General features: G+C 37.8%; 1 protein-coding gene across 1 annotated transcript in view; it reads left to right on the top strand.

Moving 5' to 3' along the window:
* Positions 1-18,642, top strand: part of LOC107743601 (inactive ubiquitin carboxyl-terminal hydrolase 54-like) — a 62,019-nt gene that overhangs the window by 31,130 nt on the left and 12,247 nt on the right. Inside the window, exons 3-9 of the mRNA XM_016556931.1 lie at positions 4,664-4,756; positions 8,629-8,763; positions 10,040-10,153; positions 10,993-11,075; positions 13,817-13,922; positions 16,177-16,323; positions 16,780-16,929. Of these exons, the coding sequence (XP_016412417.1) occupies positions 4,664-4,756; positions 8,629-8,763; positions 10,040-10,153; positions 10,993-11,075; positions 13,817-13,922; positions 16,177-16,323; positions 16,780-16,929 (828 nt within the window). The remainder of the gene's footprint in view (positions 1-4,663; positions 4,757-8,628; positions 8,764-10,039; positions 10,154-10,992; positions 11,076-13,816; positions 13,923-16,176; positions 16,324-16,779; positions 16,930-18,642) is intronic.

Raw genomic sequence — 18,642 nt, 5'->3', positions numbered from 1 at the left:
GCTTGGAGGGCTGTGTTGATTGGGGTGATGTCAATCATCTGGGACCCCCCTTTCTCAATGCTCAGTTCCAATTCAGGTTCCAGGGTGAGATTGTGGTCCTTGAAGAAGGCTGGAATTTCTACCTCGGATTGGTACTCTTCACTTGGAAGGTGGTACAGCACCAGGCAGAGTATGTGAGCGGAGCAGAGTATGGAAGCGGAGCGCAGAGTGGAGTGGTGTGATTTTGAATTGAGCGTGGAGCTTTATATTTAAAAGTCGGAGCGTCGTGGTTTTCATTCGCTCCAAGAGCGCTCCACCACCGCTCCATCACGAGTACAATTCATGCCAACGGCCCGTAATATAACTGCCCATTTAGCAAGAATTCACGTTAAATATATTTAGCTAGCTTTATAGAGAAGGATCACTCAAATCAGAAAGAATTTGAAGGCTATGTTGACGGCAATGGACATAGCGGGAAGCTATAGGGTAGTTATTAAGGAATTTGTTTATTTCCTCTAGATACTGAATATTTTCTGGTGAAATTATAATTTAAACGGGTACAACACTTATTCACACGCAATCGCTCTCTCAATAATGCATTCAAACAAATGTAATTTTATACAGTGCTACTTCATCTGCATCCGATTTCGAATGAGCAGAAATCTGTAAGAAATGCAGCGATCCGTAGGTAAAATAACAAACAAAATTTGCACTGCAAAAAGCATCAATAGCCTACCTTTTATTGCTGACAACCATGTTATTAGCTTGTCTTGTGGTAGGAAAAAAGTTTGCACACTAGTGTTCCAATAATCCACTTTGAAACGCTCCTGTCATTTTATTTTTTTCTTTTAATATACGTTATGAACAGAACTGTGATATTTCAAACATACTGAAATACTTTAGCCGCGGAGTGGTGTTTCTGATAACAGTGAGCGAGGAGTGGAGCGGGAGCAGGAAATGGTGAACCCGGAGTGGAGCTGGAGCTGGATTTGTTACTGACGGTGTTATGCAAATCTTCCCACATAGTGAGGTAGATATGTGGGGGCGTGTTAGAACGAGCCGTTTTAGGTAGGTGTGGCTGACTCTTAACTTTTATAAAGAATATCTCTTTGGATTTGAGACTTTAGTCTTTGCAACTTTACAGATCTTCTTTATGCACCAAGAGCTTGTAACACTCCAAAGAGAAAGGAAAAAATGAAATTGCATCATATGACCCCTTTAATGTTTACACCAGGCTGATTTGTCAGTGCTTTATGTTGTCATAACTTTTACATGCTTACAAGGTTGAAAGTTCAACAAATCAGTCAATATACTACTGTGATTGTAGTTGTTAAATAAAAATATCATTCATATCAATTCATGCATCACCTCATTTCATCGTAACATATAGGCCTGGCCTACAGAAAAGAACATTTATGTTTAATCTATCTAATATTGTGTTGGTCATACTATACAATGATTTATAGCTTGTCTCTGTTGAATAATACAGAACATAAAGAGCTTTAAAAAATAATTGCATAATAAATCGCTATATTGTTAAAAAAATCGCAATTAGATTATTTTTCAAAATCGTTCAGCCCTAACAGACTCCACGGTTTATCAGTTTCAACTTCCTTTCTCCTAAAAGACCATTTTATAAAGATCTTGTCTAAAGGATTCTGTTGCCATTTATGTGTTTGTTAAAAAAATTCATCAGATCAGAGACTAGACAGTCCCCTCAGCATGACGGTGAGTCAGAACATCGCTTTAATGAGCTCTAGGTAACTTTAAAGTTACCTAGGTTGTCAAGCAAACACCTGTACTTCTTGTAAGAACCTGTAGGCTTCTCATCAATATGGCCAGTCTCATCCCATACAAACTCTACTGGACATTTCCAGATCTAAAAAAATAAAAATAAATAAAATAAAACCTAAAAAAATGAAAGGATGGATTTTGTTGTTAGACATTCTCAGAGGCAAACTCAGTAGCATGACAGGAGCTCCCAGAACTTAAGTGTCAAATCAGTGATGTCAGATCAATAGAAGGGGACACTGTGCCCTGATGTTGACCGCTTGAGACATAGACACACTAGCTACTCCATGGCCAGTGGCTCAGAATGTTCCTGTGTGTCTGCCGACCTGCATACATGCACCCCGGAGACCAGGAATGTGTTTCAAGAACAACGGTTATTGTAGAAAACTCCTAAAAATGTCTTTATGTATGTAGTTGTGTATAAGGTTTTTGGTTACAAATCGTACGGTTTCTTTCTTCTAAAGTGCAGTTAGAGTGTCTTTTTTTAGTTTAAATCATGCTGCTTTTTTGTTTCAATCATATCATATTATTAAAATAAGACAAGCTGACATGCAGAATCCACACGTCTCATAAAAAACAAATGTTTAAGTTTGCAATGCATAAAAATTCTTATGCACAATAAAAAAGGTATATATAAAGCTGGCCCAAAAGGGCAAATGACTCTTCTGTCAATCTGTCCCGACATACTCTCGCATCTTTATTTTTGAGCTCTGCTTGGCAAGGCTTCAAGTAAAACAAAAATAGTGAGTTTATTGATTATGATGAATACTTGTAATTGTGTAGTCCTCTGATGGACAGATAGCACATTTTCATGCACGAGGAAACATTTACATTCAGGCTTTTCTTTAAAGGTGCAGTAGGAGATCTTGGGAAATGCTAACTTTAGCCTGATAGCACTGAAAGCGAACGTCCCACCCTCCCTGCAATCGCCGTCCAAAGCCACACCCCCTGAACACATATACGCTCACAGACCAGAATACCAGAGACAACATTACTACAATAGGCTACATCAGCGGTTCCCAATTCCAGTCCTCGTGCCCCACCGAAGTAAACTTCAACGGATTTCCCCCGCTCAGGGAGTAGGGAGCAATGAACACTGTGTAGGGATCATATCGATCGGAACACAGTTCATGCACGTAGCTCTCTTCTAACGAGCTGGTTATCTGAATCAGGTGTGTTAACTAAGAGAGACATGCAAAATATGCAGAGCGAGGGGGCGCGAGGATTGGAATTGGGAACCGCTGGGCTACATCATGTGTCATTCACCGGTGACAAAACTTTATAGTACAGTTAGTAAAAGTACTACAATACTATGAAGGAAGATCAGGTTGTTGATGTTTGTCTGCCATTCTCGCTCTGTGTGCACAGCGTGCGTGAACGCGCTGATGACATATCCTGTCTGCGCGAACCTGGTGAGCAGAGGTATGCAAATACATATGTTGACAGGCAGGTAGGAAAGCCAATTAAAAAGCTCGGACTGAGTGTTTTGATTGGACGAACATTTCTTGGTCCTACGCCTTCCACAGAATATATATATACAGATAAATACATTTAGACCACTTAATGATTGCTATCGGGATGCGAAGAGACTTTCAACCAGCATAACAAAAAATGTTTCTGAAGACAATCACCTTTAACAAAAACAGCATTGCGTTTCATACATTTTATTCCCTTACAGTTCCACTTGCCATGCAAAGAGCGTCAGCAGGAGGTCATACAGGGTGATCGTAATGGCATGAGAGATCAGTGCTGTTGAGTACTGTTAAGTTTTATTGTGCAGAGAGACACACACAGCACCAACTGCAGTCAAACATGTTTTCTGATTTGTGAAATTACTCTCTGAAATGGATTCTGTCAGCACTATAGATTTTAAAGGGATTCACAGTAAAAAAAAATGGACAGCTATGCTTAAGACTTTTGACTGAAACAAGTAGGTCTCTTAAATGTTTTGGTTTATAGGCCAACTAACTTTTGAAGTTCATTTAGAGACTTTATCACTATTAGAGTGATTAAGACATCTGTGAAGGTAAAGTTAGACAGCAGATTCATTTGGGTAACTGAGTTGTGTTAAGTGGGACTGACAGCTCTCTCAATAATTCAGCATGCAAGCGTGTAGATCCGCCGGGCGAGCAGCGGGGGCCATGGCACACAAAGTCCCCGCTCATGGCGGGCAGGTGGGGTCAGGTCACCTCCGTAGCCTCCCAGGCACGGCCAGATGGGGAGGTGTGTATGATTGTGTGTCTGTGTGTGCATGTGAGCTGCCCAGCAGGAAGCTAGCAGGTCTTTGTTTGTTCCGCTGACATTCTGCATCATCTTTCACCTGGAGACGCATATGTTCCTCAAGATGAAAGATTAAAGCTGGGAAACATGCTCATCACTTCATCTTACTCTCAGACTTTGCTCTGCTTGTTAACCTGCTCCCTGTTTCTTCAAACTCTTGGATGAAGCACACAGGCTTATCAGATGTTTGACACTTGATTGGTGAGACGTAATTGCTTCTCTCATGTGATTGGTTGAGATTGTATTACGGGGTGTCAAGAAAGCTGGATTTAGGAGATTGTTGAGGAAAGGAGTCTGTCCGCTTCAGAAACAACTTGCACAATCTCCATCTCCAACCCGCCTCCTGTTCTTAAGATGCCTTGCCCTTCTGAGAGAGACACTTAAGAAGAGGTGGAAAGTCAACTGCAGGCGGTGCAGAGCAGCAAGTGCGTTTTGAGCCTGATACATTTTTGATGACTAGAGCTTCTCGTTTTAGAAGGTGTGTTGAGTGTCTGATGCTTGATTCAACCTTTTCTCAGCCTTTCAGAGACCTCTCATATCATGTGCAGGCAGCATCAAAGATCAGAGGACGATGTAAACGTTTCTTTCGTTTAATTGCACATTTTTCTTATAGGTTCTGTGGCATCTGGATATCTTCCGGCGAAGTTTCCGGCAGCTCACCACACACAAGTGCATGGAGGACTCGTGCATCTTCTGCGCTCTGAAGGTAAAGCACTGAGTCCATCAGGTTTTAACTTTATTCATGATGCATTAAGTTCATGGAGCTGACAGGGATCTCTGCTCCATTATAGCTTTTCTAATTCAGTAGTTTCCTTTTTTATATGAACGCTAACGTGTTTTTGCCATCTGCATATGCTTTAAGATTCTGAAATGTTATCAAATATTAAATAGTAAACTTTATTGTAGAAGCAGAGAGATAATCGGCTTGACCCTTTTTTTTTTTTACAGATGTATTAAAATTTTTAATTTAAAGGCATAGTCCACCCACAAATGAAAACGCTGCCATCATTTACTCACCCTCATGTTGTTCCAAACCTTTATGATTTTCTTTCTTCTGTGAAACATAAAAAAACAAAACAAACAAACAAAAAAAAAAACTGAGACATTTCTCAAAATATCTTTAAGTCAGTGGTCACCAAAACTTATTTTTTTAATGTTGTGTTTACTAATATACAGCTCCCTTTGGTAAGTCTATAAAGAACAGCACCCAACAACTCCATTACACTACTGTGCATCCAAAAGAATAATAACTTGTTTCATGTTTTGTTTGCATAAGTTACTCAGCTTTATGTAATAGCTATTCATTCTCAAGTGAGAAATAATTAACATTTATTTAGTATAATTACTAGTTTACATGTCTATTCTAATTATTACTTAGGCCTAGTTATTTTGTCAAAAAGCCTAAAGGAAACCAGTTCTGGATATCATTTGTCTGATACAAAACATAAAAATCAGTGTTGAATCACTTCTTTGTCATTTTGTCCAGTAATTGTCAGACCATTGTATGTATTTTGGCAATATCGAATATATGGTAAAGCATTAAAAGGAATAGATATGTATCAAAAAACTAGCCATCCCGTGTTTAACTAGAGCTGCGTGGCAAGCAGTGTTGCGTGTATGTAGCTCTTGCTGTGCCATTTCTTTTTCCATCCCGTTTCTTTTCAGTACCTCCCTTACTCTTTTTTTTTTATTTTTTTTATTAGATTCCTTCTAATGTTCAGGATTGCCATTGGCGCTTTCCATCAAAAGTTCAATAACTCTGGAAATTAGAGATCTCTCTCCTGAGCCCTGTGCCAGCGCAGTAGGGGCCTGCCTGTCTGCTCTTACACACAGGACTGGGACAATATGTCTGTCAGCCTGTCTGCGCTCTCTCATGGGTCTGGTACTGCCTGTATTCAGCTGTCTGTGTCTTTCTGACTTTATTCCAGTATGTTTCACGGTCAGTGACATAAGTGCAGTGCCTTTCTTGTTTCCAACCTCTCAGAGTTACATAACATAGTTTTCAGCCTTCAAAGTAAAGACTGTCCTGTAATCCTGTAATGACTCTGTTTACTGAGGAGTTTCTTAATTCAGCACAGAAGTCTTTACAGCATGGGAAATCTTAGATGCTCATATAAACCAGGAGACACTTAATTATGCTGTGTTTAAATGTGGCTTAAGAGGAAAAAAAGACTGCTTTTAATAGTATAGTTCACCCAAAAATGAAAATTCATGCAATTACTCACTGGTGTGTCATTTGAATGACTTTCTTTCCTTCGTAAAACACACTCTTCAAAACATCTTTGTTTGTCGTGCTACTTTTTTTTAATACAAAGAAATTTTATATTTTATTGATTATGATTATTGCTTACATTAAAACTAAAATTTAATCATAAACATCTTATTAATTTTCTCTCATCACATTTGAAAAGATTTCAAAATCGTAAAACTTTTTCTTTACTCTTTTAAATTGTTTTGAATATCAGCTGCCCTTGTGTACTATACAGTGCCACTGTATACTGTCAGCAAAAAATTGTATCTTATCTACCCCTAAAAGGCACATATTTGTTAGGGATGCACGATATTATCGGAACCGATTTGAAAAAATGATGCCGATAAGACGAATAGCTCACAATGTGCTCAGGGTGTGATAGTGATAAGATCACGTCAGCAGTGTGGTCATTCTTGAAGCAAACTTTTGCCTGAATGATTCACTGTTTAGGATTGCCGCATTTAATCTGAGAATGCAAGTACAGAACGACGCATCCAGTGTGCAATAGAGTCAACAGAGCGTGCAGTAGCAGTGGCGACAGCCTCCCCAGGGTCCTATTGCCTGTCCGGTAAGGCGTTTCATTTACTTAGGGGGCGCTGTTGGCCTACTTGTAATAAAATTAAAGTAAAATACGCAAATATTAAGATACTTGTGTTTCTGAATAAATAAATAAAGCAGTAATTGATGTCATAAAATAAAAAAATCACATATATGACGCTTGTAAATTAAATAATATATATTATTTATTCATTAATATGTAATTAGGGTTGGGTACCGAAACCCGGTACCAATGTGGCACCAGTACCTATGTAACCGGTATGTACTAGAACCGAATCAGAACGCAGGTTTCTGTGCCTCATTTCGGTGCCATGCCTGAGCGATCGATTGAAATATTTGTCCTCTGGTTCTCCCTGGTTTTCACATTCCGACTTAAAAGCACAACTCCACAAAATAATTATCTTTAAAAAAGCATCATATGACCCCTTTAAATACAAGGAACTCTTGAAAGAAAACTTTTTTTTTTTTTTTACAGCTTTTTTGCTTTAGACCGTCTATTAATAAATCCACAAATAAAATGTTAAGGTTTCAACTACATCTGTCTGGGGGGAGAAAACACAGCAGAGATCGATTTTATTAGTTATTTTCAAGACTTTCAATGTACACTCATTAAAAAAGAACTTTAATAATGTTTATTAGTTCTAACAAATAAGTTTTTAAGCTCAAAACTATCCAAAATTGAAAATTATTTGTTTATAATTTCCAGGAGAGACTTGAGGCCCTATTTTAATGATCTAAGCACATGGTCCGAAGCGCACGGCGCAAGTGCACTTTAGGGCGTGTCCGAATCCACTTTTGCTAGTTTAACGACGGAAAAAACGGTCTGCGCTCCAGGCACATGTTCCAAAAGGGTTGTACCTATTTTCTTAATGAGTCATGGGTGTGTTTTGGGTGTAACGTGCAATAAACCAATCAGAGTCTCATCTCCCATTCCCTTTTAAAGCCAGTTGCGCTTGCACCATGCCTGATTCACTATTTACATGGCGAGATTTGCAAGAGCAAAGACTGAACGCTTCTCCATAGAGGAAACGGATCTGCTTGTGCGCAAGGTTAAAGCACACGAGCGAGCAGACCATCTACAGGGCACAGTAATAATCTTTTACATTGTAATCCTTTCATTTTTAATATTTGGCATGTTTGTGCACTGCTGAGCGTCCCTGTGTGTGTAATAAGCAGTGTCTACGCGCGTTGTGCATCCACCTATAGGTGCATATTACTAACGCGCCTTTTAAATAAATAAAAAAAATACTGCGTCATTTACTTTAGACCAGGTTTTAGTTGGTCAATGGCGCAATCGTTTTCAGTTGGCTCAAAATAGCAATGCGCCTGAACACACCTCATTTTCAGACCAGCACGCCCATTGATGAACAAGTGCGTTTGCGGTTTAAACAACATGGCGGTGGATGTGAAAATGATAACTGCGTTGGGCTGAAACTAGCAAAAAACACTTGCGTCGCATTGCGCTTGGTGTATGATAGGGTCCCTATGTGTTGTTTCAAAACAAAGGGAAATATATATTGGTATTGTGATTGGCTAAATGATTTGAAAAATCTCGTCATATTGGATATCGGCAAAAATCTAATATCAAGCATGCCTAATATTAGTACCTTTAGAGTAGTAATATGTGCCGTTATGGTACTACTATGAACCTTTTAGGGGTAAATGAGGTACTGCTCCAGTGACAAACTGTGTATAAAGGTACACTTTTTGCCCATTTTTGAAGAAGTTGTGTGATGAGGTGTTGATCGAGAGCTGTGGTTGTTTTTCAGAGCATTTTTGCACAGTTCCAGTTCAGCAGCGAGAAGGTGCTGCCTTCTGATGCTCTCCGCTGCGCTCTGGCCAAAACCTTCCAGGATGAGCAGCGATTCCAGCTCGGCATTATGGACGACGCTGCCGAGTGCTTTGTAAGGGCTCTTGACTCTTTACCATCGCCCCTTAAGCTTTCCACCCCTATAGAGTGTTACTGCTTTCCCTCCTGTTTACATCCATGTCCTTGTTTATTCCATACTCTTTATTATGCTTTCACATGCCAAATTAGACACTCTGCTCAAGAGGTAGATTTTCTTGAAGAGGAAGTTGCGCAGTCTGACAGATTTCTTGTGAACATTGTTAGCTCAGCTATATCTTGAGTCCACCAGTGCAAGTAAAAGGAAGATGTTTGATATCCTCTTTGCCCTGTATCTCTATCTGTCCTTCCCTGTCATTTTTGGTTGCATGTCTGCTTTCTTGTCAATATTTATCTCTTGTCTCTTGGCAGGAAGCTTGATAGTACAAAAATGTAAACCTTCTTGTTTAAACCTTTGCTGTAATCTTTTGTAATCTCAGACACACATCTCCTATTTTGTACAGTGATTAATTTCCTCCTAATGGCTCATTTTAAAGGCCATAGCATCATAAAGAATAAGATAAAGAATGGCTCTAAAATATTGAATAATATTCATAACAGAAGCGGTGTTTCCCCACAGACTTGCACTCTATTTGTGGTGGCATATATATGCAAATTCATTCTCTGCCTGCAGGAGGCGCTTGTAGAGCGGGAGAGATATAGGTTTCCCCAGTAACGGCTGTAATCAAATAAGCGCATTTGATGTCGCCACGTCTCAGTGCTTTTATGAAGAGAGCGCATCTGCGCACCTTTCGGATAGCGCATCAAGAACCGGGTTGACCGGGTACTCTGTACCACCGGTACTTAAAAAAAAAACCTGGTACCGTAACGTTTTCATTTTTTTAGTACCGACTTGGTACCGAAATACTGGGTCTTTTGACAACACTAGCTCCCTGTCTCTGCCTCTCTTGACTGCTGGTTTAGCAACATCATACAATGTGCTGACCAGTAAGAACTGCAACCACAAACTGCAAATGTTCATTTTTTCCCCCCTTAACCACTATTGTTGTCGGGCCATTATGCAAGACTGGAGACACTGGTAAAGGGCAGTTGCTTAGCGAACTTTCAACATCTCCCTACAGAACACAAACCTCCCCCAACCCAACATCCTCAGCCATATCCTTCAGCCAAAAGGGCTGAGCATGCTGTTATTCACAGATTCAGTACACACCCACTGGACAGTGAGAATCAATTAACATGAGACATGCAGGACAGACGCATGCCATTTCTTTTAAGTGGGATTTGGATTCAAGCACACTGATTGGTAATAATTAAGCAATAAGTTTCTCTCACAGGAGAATATCCTCATGAGGATCCACTTTCACATCTCTGATGAGACTAAGGAGGACATCTGCACGGCCAAACACTGCATCCCTCACCAGAAGTTTGCCATGACACTCTTTGAGCAGGTGAAGCCTCTTTATTAACAAGTAGCAATCTTTTTGAAGACAATATGAAACCCATTCGCAATGCATTTAACTTCCATAATGGGACATATTTCTGAATGACATATTTGTTGGTAGAAAATTGAAAATGGTAAATTATACATCAGAATTTGATTGGATCATGGTCTGACCTGTCTACATTGCACATGTCAGTAAATGTATTTTTAATATTTTTTGATAAATACAGGTGCATCTCAATAAATTAGAATGTAGTGGAAAAGTTCATTTATTTCAGTAATTCAACTCAAATTGTGAAACTCGTGTATTAAATAAATTCAGTGCACACAGACTGAAGTAGTTTAAGTAAGGCCAACTATTCACTAAAAATGTTTTTTTTATTGAAGTATGAAGTTCTTATGAAGTATTCTAATTTGTTGAATTGGTGGGTTTTTGTTAAATGTGAGCCAAAATCATCACAATTAAAAGAACCAAAGACTTAAACTATTTCAGTCTGTGTGCATTGAATTTATTTAATACACGAGTTTCACAATTTGAGTTGAATTACTGAAATAAATGAACTTTTCCACGACATGCTAATTTATTGAGATGCACCTGTAAGCATTGATCATTTCTCTTTCATAATAACATGCATTGATGTATCATGCACAAAAATGTATGTACATTTTTTTGCTCACTTAGAAATACCTCTTTGTAAGTGATATCTGCATCATGATATGTGCATCAATTGTGTCAGAAGGTGTGGGAACCCTAATACACCTAGTTTTTAATATAAAATGTTTACCACTATGTCCATTTGAATAGAAAAGATTATTTACCAGATATTGTTTTTTGTTCTCATTTAGTGTGTGTGCAGCAACTGTGGAGCCTCCTCAGACCCCTTGCCCTTCATTCAGATGGTCCACTACATCTCCACCACCTCTCTGTGGTGAGCAAAATCATTCCTGCAGCACTTGCACACACACAAAAATGAGTGATGCTAAAGAATGAGGTCATTTTGAAAGCTGGGACCAAAAAGGGCCACACGGTGTATGGCACAGAAAACATCATGTCCTATACTCTTCTCCAGCTGAGCAAATGAGCTCTCTGCCACATCAAACACAGTGAAATCAGTCAGAACAGAGAGAGATTCCCTCAATGGCCAAGAGCACATGGCAACAGCCATCTTAAATATTACTCTAGGTCTTCTGGACAGCAGTGCCACTGCTTTTAATCATGGATGGTGAGCGGCCAGATACAAAGCAGAGCCTCGCATTAGAGCAGCTCCCCTTGAACCTCTGCAGTCAAACGTTGTCAGCATCTGCTTTTAGAGCTGCGCATTTGCAGACGCAGTCTGGATTACTGCATTCAGCCTGCCAGTGCAGCAGATACTTAACGTCGGGAACAAACAGTCATAAGCACAACAGCGATGAAAGGACTGCATGAATATTCCAGCATGCAGCTCTGTGATTAAGGAGGATTTTTATGATAATAACTGACATTGCAGTGGAGAAGCGCTTTCGTCTGCACAAGGACATTGGCTCCCTGTGTCTTTGAACCAGATTACTGTCGTCCCACCCCAAATATTGCAACCAATGGATAAAAAAATTAAAAATTATTTAGCTAAGCCATTTATCTCTGTTTCAAAACCTAGTGATCTCTAGTGCTGGGTTTTGACACAAATTTCCCAATTCGATTTGATTATTCTTCTCAAGCTTGCGATTTGATTCAATTCCGATTTCGATTCGATTTGATTCAATATCGTTTATTTTGGATATATATCAGGTACAGGACATGGCAAATTTTCTCAAGGAAAAAAAAAATCTCAACTAATGCTGTAAAATATATGAGAGTCAATAATATGGAAGGTTGAAATTTGCTGATTTGTATACAAACACAATATACTCAAGAAAGTTTTTGTAATATTAAAGTTTTAATACTAACTTTAACTTTAAATTGCATAATTATATTTCTACTCCAATTCGTTTTTTGAAATATAAACATTTAATGGTGGTTGTCAGAAAAACTTGACGGATTTATTCAAACATAATTTAAATATTGAAGAACAGTAAAAAAAAAAAAATTATAATGAAATGTTATATGGTCCATATTTAGCTAAATGCTCCTGTCTAGATTTCATTTTTCTAGCAGACTAATGAGTTCATGGTCATCGAATATGTTTTTTTCTGAGGTAAATGTGACGTTACGCGACATATTGTTTACAAGCTATTGTTGTCTTTCCGCGTTTGAAACATTGATTGCACGATTACATGAGACAGGAGACGGATTTCGGTAAGTTGTACTCTTTCTTTTAACATACCTTCGGATTATCATTTCATTTTCATATTCCATGCTGTAACTGCTATTAAAGCGGAGGAGACGATCAGTTCACAGCGATCTGTTACTCCACATTAAACAGCATTAAAACGGCATTTAATATTTGAATATTGTAATAAAATGGACAGAATTTGAAATCTGAGACTTTGCTTCATATCAAAAGTAACAAATCACAAAGCTTATTGCAATTTATTGGATGGGAGGTGCGCTACAATGTTCCGTTCATTATCTGACAGGCTAGACTAATCGATTCTTGGGATTTATGAATCAATATCATTTCATAAAAATTTGAATTTATTTAAATTCGAGAAATCTATATTTTTCCCCAGCCCTAGTGATCTCCCTCACTACCTGCTGCCTATTGCCTACATGAAATGTTAAGTGCCGTCTACATAGGCAGGAAATTAGTTATACAAATAGTGCTGGTTCAAATGAGTTACAATACATGCAACACAAAAGGAATTATTCAATGTTCTAATGAGAACAAATGTACTTAACACACAAGTTTTGAGAAAAAAGTAGTAGGTTTTACTACTTATTTTAAATTACTTAACATGGTACAACTTAACAACGTAACATTAAATTAATGGTAATAATAAATTATTATTATTATTGTTAATAATACAAATAATAAATAATGAAAAATCCATACTATTTATTTTGCAGTATTGCATGAATTATATTTTTATACAGTTCAAATGCCTTTAAAACTGTTTATTAGCCTTAATGCAGGCTGTTTATTATTACCAATGAATGTGGCAACTTTGCCCATTAATATAAAATTCAACTGATGCTCAGTCAAAGATGTACGCATATCTGAATAACAGCTTCAAACTTGGCTATCAACCAGGCAAAATTTCTGAAGTAGAAGATTTTAGACTTTTATAATATTATATTTGATGTTTATATTTTAATATCAGTGAGAATAACTATGTTTAAGATATTTTTTGTATACACACATTCTCACTCAGAGGAGCCTGTCCAGGTAACATTGTGACATTGGCATGGCTGTCTCCCTGAAATCTGCCTGAGTTGCGATGTTGCTTCAGGCACACAGTGTTGCCGTGTCATTGAGGTGCAATGACCTCTGCTGCAACAATAAGATCAAACCGGTCTGGATGGTGACCTCATGAATACAAAAAACACTGTACACAAACACACCTAAACACTTGAATCAAATGTTTAGGTTGATGTCACAAATTCCATTTCAATTTTTACATTCATATAGTAATTATAGGCTGTTTACATGTTTACTTAATCAAAGCCAACAAATACAAACACTTCACCCATAAAAACAGATATGAGAGCTGCTTGTGCTATCTTAATGTGTGACATGTGTTGGTTATGCTACAGTAACCAGGCAGTGCGGATGCTGGAATGCCGGGAGAAGGCCACCCCAGACATGTTCGGAGAGCTGCTGAGGAATGCCAGCACTGTGGGAGACCTGCGCAACTGCCCGGTTAGCATTACCACACGCCACCACACCCAGCTCCATCAAATCAAGTGCTAAATAGGCATAATGAAGCCGGGGAGAGTGTGTGTGTGTGTGTGTGTGTGGATGTGGTGCTTGTCTGGGTTTGAATAGGATTGTGGCCATTAAGTAATCGTTGGGTCAAAACAGGATGCAATCATTGGAATGTTAAGTCTCGTGGCCCTGAGGAGGTCCAACTTCTTAATAAAACACACACTTGTTTTCATGTCAGATCAGGATTTCCTTGGATAAGGGATGACAGCTTATCACATTGCAAAAAATAATTTTCTTAATCAGTATTTTTGTCTTGTTTTCCAACAAAAATATCTAAACATCCTTGAAACAAGATATATTTACTTCAGTGGCAAAATGACATATGATACACTACAGTCAGTAGGATTTTTTTAAATGAAATTAATACTTCCTTTAAAAGTGAGAGTAAAAATTTTTAGTGTTACAAAAGATTTCGGTTTCAAATAAATGCTGTTTTTTTTTTTTTTTACTTTCTGTTCATCAAAGAATCCTGAAAAAAGTATCATTTGCTTCAGGCACACAGTGTTGCCGTGTCATTGAGGTGCAATGACCTCTGCTGCAACAATAAGATCAAACCGGTCTGGATGGTGACCTCATGAATACAAAAAACACTGTACACAAACACACCTAAACACTTGAATCAAATGTTTAGGTTGATGTCACAAATTCCATTTCAATTTTTACATTCATATAGTAATTATAGGCTGTTTACATGTTTACTTAATCAAAGCCAACAAATACAAACACTTCACCCATAAAAACAGATATGAGAGCTGCTTGTGCTATCTTAATGTGTGACATGTGTTGGTTATGCTACAGTAACCAGGCAGTGCGGATGCTGGAATGCCGGGAGAAGGCCACCCCAGACATGTTCGGAGAGCTGCTGAGGAATGCCAGCACTGTGGGAGACCTGCGCAACTGCCCGGTTAGCATTACCACACGCCACCACACCCAGCTCCATCAAATCAAGTGCTAAATAGGCATAATGAAGCCGGGGAGAGTGTGTGTGTGTGTGTGTGTGTGGATGTGGTGCTTGTCTGGGTTTGAATAGGATTGTGGCCATTAAGTAATCGTTGGGTCAAAACAGGATGCAATCATTGGAATGTTAAGTCTCGTGGCCCTGAGGAGGTCCAACTTCTTAATAAAACACACACTTGTTTTCATGTCAGATCAGGATTTCCTTGGATAAGGGATGACAGCTTATCACATTGCAAAAAATAATTTTCTTAATCAGTATTTTTGTCTTGTTTTCCAACAAAAATATCTAAACATCCTTGAAACAAGATATATTTACTTCAGTGGCAAAATGACATATGATACACTACAGTCAGTAGGATTTTTTTAAATGAAATTAATACTTCCTTTAAAAGTGAGAGTAAAAATTTTTAGTGTTACAAAAGATTTCGGTTTCAAATAAATGCTGTTTTTTTTTTTTTTTACTTTCTGTTCATCAAAGAATCCTGAAAAAAGTATCATGGTTTCCACAAAAATATTAAACAGCACAACTGTTTTCAGCATTGAAAGAATCATGTGACACTGAAGACTGGAGTAATGGCTTCTGAAAATTTAGCTTTGACATCACAGGAATAAATGACATTTTAAAATATATGAAAATACAAAACGGTTTCTAAATTGTAATAATATTTTTCACATTACTGTTTTTATTTTGATCAAATAAATGCAGCATTAGTAAGAGACTTCTGATATTCAAAGGGAAAACAAGTTTTTTTTTAACCTAGTATTTAAAGTATTTATTTATTTATTTCATTTTAAGTGCAAACCGAACTAAACTCAATTTTGACTTCTCTGCTATTCATATAAGACATTCATGTAGTAATGAATCATTACATTATTAGATGATATTATGCTTGGTCTGTTTGTTCACTAGTATTAATGGAAGTAAACATGTTTTGAGATTTGACACTACTGCAAGATTTTCGGTATGTATTGAACACATTTGAAAGTTGAAGAACAATGTGAGTAGATCTGAAACAGATCATGTCAGCATGCTTCACATGCAATATAAACACACAAAATATGGTTGTTCATCTGTGATTTATGATCTGTGTTAGGGTGACTGTGTAAGTTTGGCCAGGGGGAATGGGAATTAATGGTAATGGCTAATGTAAATGTATATGTGTGTGTTTAATTAAGCTCCAGTATGGAAAAAAGCCCTTTTTTTTTTCCTCTACGTTTTTCTCATCTACAGGGCAACTGTGGAGAGAAGCTCCGTATTCGACGTGTCCTTATGAACTCCCCAGAGATCATCACCATTGGCCTGGTGTGGGACTCAGACCACTCTGACCTGGCAGAAGACGTCATTCATAGCCTGGGCACCGTCCTGCGGCTCGGAGATGTAAGACATGCTCCCTGCCATAAGTTAAAATATCCCACAAACTACACTCAATTCTGCTGACATAAATCAGTTGATAGATGAACATACCCACAGCTGAAAACAGAAGCTTTTGAATGTTATGGATGGTAATAAATGGAGTCTGCTCAAAACAGCAGTGCTGCAACTCTGAGACCACTGTGATGCACATGGGATTTACAGGCAGAACTTATCAAACTTGTTGTGTCAATGACAAGGACTCACACATAAAAGAAACTGTCTGCCACTGATTTCAGGCTTACTTAGGACACCGGTTCGCATTTCACAAAGTACTGTGTTCATGTTTCAATGTGAAATGTAAACCGTTTTAAAAGGCCCAAACGAATGATTACTTTAAACTGAAATACATCTAGAGATCAAGAGTGGTGTGTATGTATTTATGAGTAATAAGTGACCTCTCCTCCTTCGTTTCACCCATAGCTGTTCTACCGAGTGACAGAGGACAAGGCCAAACAGGCGGAGCTCTACCTGGTGGGCGTGGTCTGTTACTATGGCAAACACTACTCTACTTTCTTCTTCCAAACCAAAATCCGCAAGTGGATTTACTTCGATGACGCTCATGTAAAAGAGGTAATCATCTGGGCTTTGTGTAACCAGTGAATGTGAAAAAAAATGCAGCCCTTATCTCGCCGGTTTGCCAGGTTTTTCGTTAGGGCTGTATTTATACATGCCCTGATCTAATGTTCCTTGCTTGCTCTGTCCACGGGAAGTTTGTGTAGAATCATTAACTGGGATAGACCAATGTGTTGGCTCGTTATTTAGCAGTGCCCCACAGGCTCCCAGCATGTGGTGGGTGGGTGGGTGAATGTATGTGTGTGTTTGCTCCGTTAGTGCTTGTGTGCTGTTTTACATAATTCGACAGTTTGTTGACTCACCACTTATGAGTCTGTGTGTTAGTCTGTGTGTGCAGGTATATGTGCACATGCCAGTAGCTCAATAGTAGTCAATAGTCATCAATGCACATTTAATATATGGTCGTAACATAAAGACATAATGGCACAACATACATAGCAGGTGAACGTCACTGAATGGTTATGGTCAAATATTACAATTCTGGACCATGTCGAAAATACAATACTGTTCAAAAGTTCTAATACTTTTATTCAGCATGGATGCATAAAATTGATCGATATCTACAGTAAATGGTATCTACAAAAAATAAATTACATTTTAAAATATATTAAAATAGAAATCAGATTTCAGATAGAAAACAAATTTCAGAAACTGAAATGAAATATAAACTTAAAATGTTTTACTTTTTTTTCATGTTTTTTTTAATTGTACATAAAAAATACAAGAATTTTATATCAGTAGTCCCATATTCATAATTGTGACCACATAGTCTGTTTACAATGTCTACCATTGTAACATGTTTACGTCTGCCAATGTCTTTATACAGTATGTGCAGATATATACATGGAGAGAGGCAGTGTATCTTGTCATACACACACACATATACTGTATATATATATATATATATATATGCACATATAGGGCCTAAAACCAACTTTTTGCCACACCTGCCAATGGCCGGTGATGTGATCAAATTTACCGGCCAAAAAATTTTTTTTACTGGCCATTAAACTCTTTTTGCAAAAACAGCCAGTTATTACTACTACAATGACTAAACATATTTACAATGTTTTTAATTTGTCCTTTACTTTACTTTCAAGAAAAAAACGAACAGATTTATTGATTTATCTTTTTTTTGTCCCTTTATTTATCTTTGGTTCTCGTCCTTTGTATGTTTTCAGCAAACAGAGCAGGCCATCGTGTTACGCCTGTTTCACACATACTCCGTTTGCAGTGCATATGTGGTGCGTATTTTTTTTCCACTCCCATATTAACCAGCATGTATGTACGTGATTGTGTTTTTGAGAAAACAACGTTTAAGCGTGCTTAGTGAAAAACGACAATTTTAAAGTCGCTGAAATAAGGCCATAAAACACATACAGAACATTTGATCACAAGACTTTTGAGAACAGATCTTGAAGTCTAGAGTTTTTGCTTCAAAATTATGTGAAAATCATCTTACTCACTCATTCACAGAAAACAATATATTGATTTAAATTTTCTAAGACACTTTTTGTGTAGAAAAGGTATATGCGAATATATATATATATATATATATATATATATATATATACACATAAACATGCATCATACATATATTTATTTTGCTCTCTGCACAACTCTGTATACATTGGATTGATTTTAATAATCTGAATGTACTTGAAGGGTGCACCAAATATAAATTCCTATAGGAGTATACAGGAATCAAAT

The sequence above is a fragment of the Sinocyclocheilus rhinocerous genome, unplaced genomic scaffold (assembly GCF_001515625.1).
Source record: "Sinocyclocheilus rhinocerous isolate Xijiao unplaced genomic scaffold, SAMN03320098_v1.1 scaffold677, whole genome shotgun sequence".
Lineage (NCBI taxonomy): Eukaryota > Metazoa > Chordata > Actinopteri > Cypriniformes > Cyprinidae > Sinocyclocheilus > Sinocyclocheilus rhinocerous.
The sequence above is the reverse complement of the archived record's forward strand: the minus strand, read 5'-3'. Positions and strand labels throughout refer to the sequence as shown.